Here is a 12,170-nt window from a genome sequence, read left to right as displayed (position 1 = left end):
TAGAAAAATACATATCCCGCTGATGGTTTATTCATGCGTTCTTTTCCGATATACCTTTCATCATCCCAATCAGTTGTTCGCCTGGGTCAAAGGGGTAATTTGAACGAAAGCAACGGCAGTTGGGAAAAAAAAAAAAATAAATAAATTTATTCATGATCCCTGTGGTGGTGGTGGTGGTCGGGGTCGTTGTGGTAGTGGCCTTTTAACCCGGTTACTGGTGACCGAGCGCAAAGGTTCGCTGGACAAAATCCAGCGATGACGCCTTTTTTTTCTTTTTCTTTTTTCTTTTTTTCTCCCAGTGGGCGGGTGGTGGTGGTGGTGGTGGCTGGGCCGCGCGCTACGGAGACGCACTCCCTCCCTCCCTCTCTCTCTCCATAGCCCATTGTTTACCCCATGCCACAGCTTGAATCCAAGCACTTCACGCGCTCTCTAAGGTCGTGAACCTTTACTTTCTTAGTGACATTTCGCCCTTTAGAATGATATGTATGCCCCGTTCCCGGTGAGTAATCGCCGAGTGAATGTGGTGAAAGAAGGAAAGTTTTAAGACGAGCTGTGTGTCTATGTCCGTTCGTCCGTAAGCGTTGCCGTCGCCCGCCCGCCCGCCGCCGCCGCCGATGTGTTTGTTACCCGCCCCCTCGACTCCATCCCCGGCCGCTGATTGGTCCGCGCGCGCCGGCCAGGAAAACGATCCTTCATAACTTCGCTTCCCAAAACACTATGGAAATTCACCGTCAAATCCTTCCTCCACCTCGAAACACTTCCTCCCAGACCAAACTATGGACTCGAATGTAATTTCCTATAAAGTATAAAATCAATTAGGCCGTAGATAAAGGCCTTGAGCCACGAGGAGGGATCAATATCTGTTAATTCCAGAGCTGTCCGGTACGACACTCTGGGCAGGAATTGGGATGATGAAGAGCACGTGTGGCAAGTCAATACGCACATACCGCGTGCAGACACCGCCGCTGAGGGACGTGAGGCATACGCTGCCGTCGTCGTTGTTTTGCGAGCGTTTGCCGCAAAAAGACTTTAAAAAAAAAACAATAATAATAATAATAAGAGACAGATTTAAAATTACGAGTGTGAATAATGTGATGATCTAAAGTGACTTACGGAACACCAGTGTCGCCACAGAAATTTACGTTTAATTTTTTTTTATATATAAAAAAAAGACTTTCCAAAATCGGAGATGATCCTGTACGGCAACGCCACTCTGACTCCCTCCCCGTCGTCGTCGTCGTCGTCGTCCTCGTCGTCGCCCGTGTCCCACACGACCATGTCGCCCCAGTGCAGCCTGGGCCTGAGCGACGTTACGCTGACGCACTGCAAGAACGAGCTCAGCGACCTGCTGGTCCCGCCCAACATACACCCCATGTTGCTATGTGAGTCCCAATGCTCATCTTATATATATATATATATATATATATATATATATATATATATATATATATATATATATATATATATATATATATATATATTTATTTATTTTTATATTTATTATACTTTGTCGCTCTCATTTATCTATTTATTTATCTATTTATTTATTTAGTCGCACGCGCGTATGAAGATAGTCTTTGCATCCATGTGTATTTTAAACGTTCATTTTTCCCTATATATATATATATATATATATATATATATATATATATATATATATATATATAACGAATCTAATCCTGTGATGTAACTCAGATGTGGAACACTGAGTTATGGCCACAGTCCAGTGCAATTTTAAAAGACCACTGATTCGCCAGTTCTTCATTATATTCATAATCACAAATCATTCATCAAAGTCACTATATCTCATGAGGCCATCTACGTAGCTTCACCGTATCCAGCGAGCGACCCTTTCTTACATTCATGTTATTCGTTATTTACACGATAGTTCGCTAAACACGGTCAAAACTGGGTTATGATTCTGCATACATATTAACGAAGATATTCATGTGATTTGCTCATTATATATTCCTATATATTACTTAGCGTTACAAGAACCTTAGTAAATCACTATGTGCTAATTATTATTTATGATGTGACAAGATCCCTTATATCATGATTAACAATATATACATATATATACATATATATACATATATATATATATATATATATATATATATATATATATATATATATATATATATATATATATATATATATATATCCAAAAAGATGGGTGGAGAATATTTTTCAAACTGAAACATTTTCATATATGAAACCGCATCTGTGTTTGGTGGCACATTTATAAATGTAATACTTTGTTATGTAAATACGTATTTTAAGATAAATTAAACACACACACACACACACACACACACACACACACATATATATATATATATATATACTACCACGCTAATGACTTATGATTATTTACCAAGACGTTTGTACATATAACCTTTCAGTTGTCAGTTACAGATCCACATATGACATACCTGAACAGTTTACTGGGACGCAAACAGTCAAGTTCATGACGTCTTTCTGTTTAACTGCGTACTATCTGGGCTACACTACACTTTATCCTCCGAATTATTAGTTACACAGCGTACACATCCAGCCTCCGTAACTCAATAGTACGACCCTGAGCAAGACGGTACGACCCCTTGAGCAAGACAGTACGACCCCTTGAGCAAGATGGTACGACCCTTGGGTAAGACGGTACGACCTTGTGCAAGACGGTACGACCCTTGGGTAAGACGTTACGACCCCTTGGGTAAGACGGTACGACCCTTGAACAAGACGGTACGACCCTTGAGCAAGACGGTACGACCCCTTGAGCAAGACGGTACGACCCCTTGAGCAAGACGGTACGACCCCTTGAGCAAGACGGTGCGACCGTTGGACAAGACGGTACGACCCTCGGAAATGATGGCCTGTTTAACGTACCCAAGGGTCGTCCCGTCGTGCTTGATAGACTAAACAGTCTATCAGACACAATTCTATATCACTCATCAACAACACAACCACTAAACCACATAGTTATACTCTTCCTCGCTCAGACAAATACTAACTCAACATTGCAGTTATTATTACCAGAATCTAACAGCCCCCTAGACTGAACGATTACCTTAAACCAATTTACATTACATAGTGTGTGTGTGTGTGTGTGTGTGTGTGTGTGTGTGTGTGTGTGTGTGTGTGTATAATGGAGCCAAACATGACTCTTTTGGTTTGTTGAAGTTCCTATATTTGATAAATGGTGACCTTGAATAGCATGAGGTGTATTTGTGTATACACACAGGAATAAAGACTTGTCATATATATATATATATATATATATATATATATATATATATATATATATATATATATATATATATATAGAAGGCCCCACTACCACATAAACCGTAACCACACACATATTCTGAACAAGGATACACCACAACACATGCGTATTATCAACCAAAATGTATTCATATATCGCGACGCCCACACTCACACAGCTGGAACTGACCAAGATCCATGTATTGTCTTGAGACTATACTTACCGACCCAGGAAAGAAGTTAACACAAATACTACGAAACCCAACTCAGACCGTTCCTCTGATAATTACACACACGAACTGTGTACAATCTAACCTAGCCAAATTAATATATAGAACCAAGCCAAATTAATATCTGTATAACCTAACTCAATATTAAGGTAACCTAGCCAAATTGATATCTGTATAACCTAATCAATATTAGGATAACCTAGCCAAATTAATATCTGTATACCCTAACTCAATACTAGGATAACCAAGCCAAATTGATATCTGTATAACCTAACTCAATATTAAGGTAACCTAGCCAAATTGATATCTGTATAACCTAATCAATATTAGGATAACCTAGCCAAATTAATATCTGTATAACCTAACTCATTATTAGGATACCCTACCCAAATTGATATCAGTATAACCGAGCCAAACTAATATCAGTATATCCTAGCTAAATAACGTTAGTATAACCAAGCCAAATTGATAATAGTATAACCTACACAAATTGATAATTGTATAACTTAGACTGAGTGATAATGATATAACATAGCCAAATTGATAATAGCATAACCTAGCCAAATGATAATGGTATAACCTAGCCAAATTCATATTAGTATAAACTAGCCAAATTCATATTAGTATAACCTAGCCAAATTCATATTAGCATAACCTAGCCAAATTGATAATGGTCTAACCTAGCCAAATTCATATTAGTATAACCTAGCCAAATTAATATTAGCATAACCTAACCAACTTAATACAATCTAACCTAGCCAAATCAATATTAGTATAACCGAGCCAAACCTAATCACATACAAACATACCCTGACTTAAAACGTTCCAAAACGTTAATTTCCGATATCATTATGTTAACCACAAAATATTCCTGCGAACCTAACCTATTCCAGCCCAGACTAACTTTAGAATAGTACAGTACTGATGTAATAACTAAGGTCATTTCGCATTTAGCCATAGTTTGTATGGCACTCACTCTTACCAGAGAACGTTTGTCTAGCACTCACGTAACACAGGAAACGTTTGGGTGGCAATCAAGCTCAATAGAAAACGTTTGAGTCACATCACACAGCATAAGTGTATGGGGCACTCACACCTACTGGAAAACATTTGTCTTATCACATCACATTGCAAACGTTTGCTGTGACAGTCATCTGAGAACGTTTGTCTAGTGATACATAACACTACGAACGTTTGTTGTGGGTTACACCTACCTGAGAACACGTGTTGTGGCAGTCACACCTATCTGAGAACGTTTGTCTAACACTACATTACACAACAAACGTTTGTTGCGGCAGTCACACTTGAAACGTCTGTGTATTAACACTTTACACCACAAACGTTTGTTGTGGCAGTCGCACCTGAAACGTCTGTCAAACATTACAATACAAACGTTTGTTGCGGCAGTCACACCTGACACGTTTGTCTATAAATACACTACAAACGTTTGTTGTGGCAGTCACACCCGAAACGTTTGTCTGTTAAATACATCACACTACAAACATTTTGCTGAGGCCGTCGCACACTTACCAGCGAACGTTTCTGTTGTCCCTCCCACTCAACAGCGACCATCCCAAAGTGCGCGGGTTGCTCGGAGCCCATCCTGGACCGGTTCATCCTGAAGGTGCTGGACCGGACGTGGCACTCCAGATGCCTGAAGTGCGCCGACTGCGGCGCCCAGCTCACCGACAAATGCTTCGCCCGGAACCAGCAGGTGTACTGCAAGGAGGACTTCTTCAGGTAGGTGTCCTACGCTGTTTGGCCCGTCGCCTTCATAAGTCCCTGTCTGAGAAGGGGAAAGGAATCTTACATTACTGTATGTTCACCCATCAACAATAACAATGAATAATATAAGTATATCTAAGAAAGACATAGACAAAGAATTGGCACCTGATTATTTCCGCTTACGTACAAGCTTTGTCTGTGAAGAATAAAGGTTAAAACACGAGAGGCTATAAGAATCAATCCTTAAAGTTCATTTGTTCATTCTTCTCATCTTTCTTCTTGCTAATCCTTCTCATCCTACGCGGGGTCCTTTGCCTCATCAGAAGTCATGACTGTGTACAATTGGTTTCAGTCAGTGTTGTCTCCTCGATGTCAATACAGTTTTATATTTGACTCTGAGCAATTCTTGTAGTTCTAAGATATGCAAGTTTTTCTGATCATTTGTCAACGTCGATTTCAGACATTGCAGGTTGACTTGGAAAGACCAGAGTTCACCTCTCCTCTTTCTTATTTCTTTCCTTTTTGTCAAAATCTTTGTAAAATTCTTCTCAATTCAGTAGTAAGATGCTTTTTTTTTTTTTTCCTCTTCACAAAAACATTCGTTGTTTTGAGACATCATTAAACATATCTATCACTGCTTCCACTCCCTAGACAGGACCAGATGACGTCAAACTCGTGGAACTGTTTACAAACAAACCAGACGAAAATATCTCATGTTAAGCCAAAAGTTGTCGTTACTCGCGCCTCTGCAGACTAAGAAGAAAAATAGCAAGCATTCCTCCTCAACCATCTATTTTGCTTTTCAACAGCCGCCACATTAATCTCCATGTTTCTGTCGTCTTCCACTATCATAAAAGCAGCCTCGAAAGGACCCGGTGGCCTAGTGCTATTTGCAGTGCTTCAATTCCCCTCTCATAGTTTCCGACATATTAGTGATCTATTTCTTACAAGAGACGAAATAGACTCTGGTCCACCTTAATTAACTGAGCTTTTAGTTGACGTAAATACTACTGATAGATATATTTCTTACCCTTAATTCAACAACTTCTCTATTTTAAAACTCAGTAAATATAATTAACTTTCAGCTTCACTTCTATATGTTATAAGCTGACGATTTTTGAAAAATTCTAACGTCTTAATCTCATTTCTCCTGTCTTCCTCCTCCACCATCACAACACCCAACTAACACCTCTGATCTCCACCACAACCTCCATCATCTTCGACCACTCCATACAAATCGACGTCCAATTCCACCACCACCACAACCCCCACTCCCTACCATCCCTTACAACACACACACACACACACACACACACACACACACACACACACACACACACACACACACACAGGCGGTACGGCACCAAGTGCTCGGGATGCGAACAGGGGATCCCGCCGACCCAAGTCGTGAGGCGTGCGCAGGACAACGTCTACCACCTCCACTGTTTTGCCTGCATCATCTGCCAGCGCCAGCTGAACACGGGCGACGAGTTCTACCTGATGGAGGACAACAAACTGGTGTGTAAGAGTGACTACGAGCAGGCCAAGCAGAGAGGTATGTCACTCAAGGGTAAGGCCAACCACTTAATTCCGTTTTCTTCTCGTCGTGTGTCTGACTTGTTCTTGTTTTCACATCCCCTCCCTCTCTCTCTCCCTCCATCTTCCCTTGACATGGCTGTTGTGAGCATTCGTTGTTGCTTCTCGTAGGATATCATTGCCAAAACTTATTCTTAAGCAACATTTGATAAATTAAGAATCTCTCTTTTATTATTTCTCTATATATGTTAAATCTTTTATATGTTTTTTTTTAATTATGATTATTTAGCCAGCTATATATATTTTTTTTTCCTTCATCTGAATGTTATTATCTGCCACTTTTTCAAAGCCAGCAAGCGAGACGAGAACTCAACCAACAACGAACGCCTGTGTCACTGTCGGTATTTCAAGTTCACTGCTCGGGGTTTGGGGGGATAAGCCAAAGAGGTGTTCGCATGGCGTCAGTCATTCGTTTCCAAAATGGGCTATACTGTTGAGGTCTGCGGCGCTGTACGCACACAGACGCTGCCGCATGGGACTGACTGAGACCTTTACACACTTGGGTGCTTCCACTGCAGCCCAGCTAGGAGGAACAAGTCGGCAAACCTCCTCGACTTTAATCTAAGAAAAAGCAATTCGCTGTTATACGTCTTTAGGAGTCTAGAGGGCGAGAAAGGGTCTGGCATTCACAGGTTATATGTACAGCATAGTGACTATGTCCTGCGACAGCGGAACATGTATGAACAAATCGAAATGCCAACAAAAAAAAAAAAAAAAATAGCGGAGGCGTTGCTTTCGCTGAACGTTTAGAACGGCCATACACATGAAGCATTTTTGAAACATTTCGATCCATTCGTAAATGCTCCTCTTTGGTAAGTCATGATCACCATATTGTATAAGTCTTGCGTGAATTCCCGATCCTTTCTGGCCCTCAGGCCACACAAATACACGAGACAGCGCGCTGCTCGTCTTTGGCACGAGTGTACTAGGGTGCGACCAAGTTAACAACACGAGTACAACCGACTGCAAAGGTCTGTTCCTTGCAGCAGCGACCCTTTCAATGTCTTGGAGCTCCACCAACGCGAGAACTGGATGCGAAATCCGGAGACGAGCGGTAAGACACATAGCCAATAATACCTTTTGACTCTCCTTCGTAAAGTCATAGACGTTCATCTGTCACTGTCAGCGGTATTTCGGTGTTTCATCTCCCGCTGCTGTCTGTCCGTCCGTCTTGGACCTTCCATCAGGTGGAGTCTGTGTACCACAGTGTGGCACAGCTGTAGGCATCACCGGTCAAGCCTCACCTCACTGTGGAGGTGTTTACATTCCACTAAGGGAGTCTGGCTTATTCTTGGTCGATCTAAAGTTCCATTTGCGGATTAATCTTACGATAAGTTATTTTTTTTCCGGTTGAAGTCAAGTACTATATTCTGAAGTCAGTGTCTAAGAATAAGGCTTCAGATATGAGGAAGGACCCGTGCGTTAATATCAATAAGGGTCTACACTCGTTTAAAGGGTATTACCGATGTGACCCTTATGGATGAGGGTACGTACTTTGACCTGACCCTCAAAGAGTGGAGAGTAAGGTCAGGCTATCGTGACCAGCAGACCCGTGCCTATAGGTTGATAAACAGAAGACAGTGACTTCCAGTTCCGCTACACGAACGCATCCCGTTTTCAGTGACTTCTAGTTGTTGTTGTTGTTGGCGGCGCACGCGTGCGCGCGTGTGTGTGTTGCGTTGAGTTGTCGCGTCGCTTCTGGCCTCCCACCCTGGACCCACCCTCCCTGTGTGTGCCCCACGCTGGGCCTAGCTCACGCCACGACCCACTCAGACCCGCATGCTCTCGGTATATCATCAACTTGCCAATCAGCTTCCTAAGTCTCCACCCCGGAATGGCCGGATTTATTTTCCCTCCCTCCCAACTTCCCCCTTTTTTCAACTCCACCTCCTTTGGATGTAGCTGTTAGAAGCTGATGCTGTGCTGGTGGCGGCCCGGCCCCCTAGCTGTGCCGAGGGGGGGCGAGCCCTGCCTGCCCACTGAAGGCGGTGTGTTGGTGGTGGTGGTGTTGGCTAGCCCCTTGCGTCCTCCCTACCGGCCTCCCCCCAAATCCTCCCGTCAGGAGAACCTTCTGACCGCGTGTCTCGGGTGGCGTGTGTTCACAGAGGACGACCTGAGCGGCAAGCGCCCCCGCACCACCATCAGTGCCCGCCAGCTGGAGAAACTGAAGGCGGCTTACAGCAAGTGCGCCAAGCCCCCGCGCCACGTCCGCGAGCAGCTGGCCGCAGACACCGGCCTCGACATGAGGGTCGTGCAAGTCTGGTTTCAGAACAGGTACGTCTGGTGAGCCCTGTGCCGCCCACGCCACGCCCGCCCGCCCGCCCGCCCGCCCACACTCCACCCCACCCACTCCCTCCCGCCCAGAGAGATAACAAACTACCTCCCCACATGTTTTTGCTACTGGTTTGTCGCCTGCGCGCGTGTGGGGCTTAATCACTCACCCAGTGACATATTTCCCCATCATCAGACCATAAAGTACACAGTCCACGTGAGTCATTATGACCCCATCTGTGAGCGTTGGGGAGGCGAGGTGGTGGACCGACCAAGAACACGAGACGCGTAACTGGAACTCCTGGAGGCGGTGTTTTCCTGGGATGCCTGACCAACTTGCCTACCGCGCCCGTGACCCGCAAGCGCCATCCGCGCCGGGGAGGGGCGCGGCGTCGGCGGCGGTAGCGCAAGTTGCTCCTCCCAAGTCTTTCCTAAAGACCCCAGTTTGACCCTCCTCCCCTCCCTGGGCCAATGTTCCCTGTTGCCGTTCGTGTGCGCCTCCACGGGCGAGGGAGGCTGTGACCTGGGCGGCACAGACACTGTAGAAGGCGACACCTAGCTGGTAGCCGAGGCAACACTGCTCTAGGAGTTAAGCAGATAGTTGTCTAGTCGTAGCCTTTTTGCACCAGGGGGGGAGTTCCCCGCCCGGCGGCGGCGGGCGGGGCTCCAACTTGACCTAACAACATTAAAATATAACATGTTATAGAACATGCAGCTTGAGAACTACAACTACATCAAGAACAGGCGAAAAAAAAATGGCATTCCCGAGATGATTATTTTAGTGGTCTCTTTAGAATGAATGTTTGATCCGTGTAACGCTAAGAGCACATCAATGTGGTAGCACCAGCACCCTAGACCATTGCATGTTTTTGCAAGGGGGTTTGAGAACACGTATGTGTGTGTGTGTGTGTGGGGGCGGGGCGGCGAGATGAGGCTAGTATTTCTTTAGACGAACTCGTTGCTAGTTCTGTCCTAGTGCGAATGGCAAGCTTTTGAAGCCTAGAATAACGTGTAATACTAGTTGTGAGTAGTTTGCTTAGTGAAGTAGGAGGACAAGTGCCTAAGTCGTCCACTCGGGCCATGAGAGTTGAGGGTAGGGTCAGGTCCACTCCTTGTGGACAGCATCTTGAGACAGAGGTGAGCGGCAACACACAGGAGGGTACAACACGCGCTCCTCCGTTAGTGCTGTTGATGCGCAACTACAACAGCTGGGGGGGTACAACGAAGGGAATGTGGGCGTGTGCGTACGTGGATAGCGTGATGAGAGCAAGCAGCTTCAATCCTTTGCAGGTCTTGAGGAATGGGTCGCCCCAAAGCTGATGACGGGTTCAGTGAGGTGGCGCAGGAGTGCACGAGCATTCTCTTAAAAACCGCAGCTGCTACATCGGTAACAGACGCAGAACGCAACCCCTGACCAGACCGCCGAACGCAACCCCTGACCAGACCGCCGAACGCAACCCCAGACCAGACGCCGAACGCAACCCCTGACCAGACGCCGAACGCAACCCCTGACCAGACGCCGAACGCAACCCCTGACCAGACCCCCGAACGCAACTCCTGACCAGACCCCCGAACGCAACCCCTGACCAGACCGCCGAACGCAACCCTTGACCAGACGCCGAACGCAACCCCAGACCAGACGCCGAACGCAACCCCTGACCAGACGCCGAACGCAACCCCTGACCAGACGCCGAACGCAACCCCTGACCAGACCCCCGAACGCAACTCCTGACCAGACCCCCGAACGCAACCCCTGACCAGACCGCCGAACGCAACCCTTGACCAGACGCCGAACGCAACCCCTGACCAGACCGCCGAACGCAACCCCTGACCAGACCGCCGAACGCAACCCCTGACCAGACCGCCGAACGCAACCCCTGACCAGACCCCCGAACGCAACCCCTGACCAGACCGCCGAACGCAACCCCTGACCAGACCGCCGAACGCAACCCCTGACCAGACCCCCGAACGCAACTCCTGACCAGACCGCCGAACGCAACCCCTGACCAGACCGCCGAACGCAACCCCTGACCAGACCGCCGAACGCAACCCCTGACCAGACCCCCGAACGCAACCCCTGACCAGACCGCCGAACGCAACCCCTGACCAGACCGCCGAACGCAACCCCTGACCAGACCCCCGAACGCAACTCCTGACCAGACCCCCGAACGCAACCCCTGACCAGACCGCCGAACGCAACCCTTGACCAGACGCCGAACGCAACCCCTGACCAGACCGCCGAACGCAACCCCTGACCAGACCCCCGAACGCAACTCCTGACCAAACGCCGAACGCAACCCCTGACCAGACCCCCGAACGCAACTCCTGACCAAACGCCGAACGCAACCCCTGACCAGACGCCGAACGCAACCCCTGACCAGACGCCGAACGCAACCCCTGACCAGAACCCCGAACGCAACTCCTGACCAAACGCCGAACGCATCCCTTGACCAAACGCAGAACGCACCCCAGACCAGACGCAGAACGCACCCCTTGCCAAACGCAAAACATACTCGACCACAAGCAGCATAACTAACTAGACGCAGCACACACCCAACCATATGGACTACACACAAGACCAGACGGAGCACATACTCGACTAGACGCAGCACACACCCGACCAGACGCAGCACATACCTAACTAGACGCAGCACACACCCGACCAGACGGAACATACACCCGACCAGACGCAGCACACACCCGACCAGACGCAGCACACACCTAACTAGACGCAGCACACACAAGACCAGACGCAGCACACACACAAGACCAGACGCAGCACACACACAAGACCAGACGCAGCACACACCCGACCAGACGCAGCACATACTCGACCAAACATCCAGACCCAGGTTCTGGGAAGCAAAAGTTGGGTATAACCTGACAATTAGTTGATTGAGAGAGAAACTGTAAATCAAAGAGACGAGGAAAGCTTGAGGGTGGGGGTGGAGGGGGGGGGGGGTTTCAGCAGTGAAAGGCTCTCTTAAGAAACTTCTGGTCAAACCAACTTTAGTCTTGTGGTTTAAGTTTTTCATCAGAAGTCTGAATCACAGATTTTGTGGATCAAACGACGGAGGAGGA

At 46.8% G+C, this 12,170-nt stretch overlaps 1 protein-coding gene and 1 long non-coding RNA gene across 10 annotated transcripts in view; one reads left to right on the top strand and one right to left on the bottom strand.

Moving 5' to 3' along the window:
• The window catches only part of Lim3 (Lim3 homeobox protein), a 165,198-nt gene that overhangs the window by 117,295 nt on the left and 35,733 nt on the right, over positions 1–12,170 (top strand). For 4 of the 9 annotated variants that reach the window (XR_011714428.1, XR_011714427.1, XM_071676439.1 and 1 more), the window contains exons 1-3: positions 934–1,382; positions 5,063–5,237; positions 6,575–6,792. Coding sequence is in view for 7 of the 9 variants with exons in the window: in XM_071676439.1 (XP_071532540.1) it covers positions 1,190–1,382; positions 5,063–5,237; positions 6,575–6,792 (586 nt within the window). In the remaining 2 variants the exon portion in view is untranslated. Of the gene's footprint in view, positions 1–917; positions 1,383–5,062; positions 5,238–6,574; positions 6,793–8,923; positions 9,093–12,170 lie in introns of those variants that run through there. The other 5 variants (XM_071676441.1, XM_071676437.1, XM_071676440.1 and 2 more) reach the window with 5 other exon arrangements.
• Positions 1–12,170, bottom strand: part of LOC139756731 (uncharacterized) — a 59,895-nt gene that overhangs the window by 20,548 nt on the left and 27,177 nt on the right. The window contains exon 2 of the long non-coding RNA XR_011714429.1: positions 5,028–5,283. This is a non-coding gene — a long non-coding RNA (uncharacterized lncRNA). The remainder of the gene's footprint in view (positions 1–5,027; positions 5,284–12,170) is intronic.

The sequence above is a fragment of the Panulirus ornatus genome, chromosome 23 (assembly GCF_036320965.1).
Source record: "Panulirus ornatus isolate Po-2019 chromosome 23, ASM3632096v1, whole genome shotgun sequence".
Taxonomy (NCBI): domain Eukaryota; kingdom Metazoa; phylum Arthropoda; class Malacostraca; order Decapoda; family Palinuridae; genus Panulirus; species Panulirus ornatus.
The sequence above is the reverse complement of the archived record's forward strand: the minus strand, read 5'-3'. Positions and strand labels throughout refer to the sequence as shown.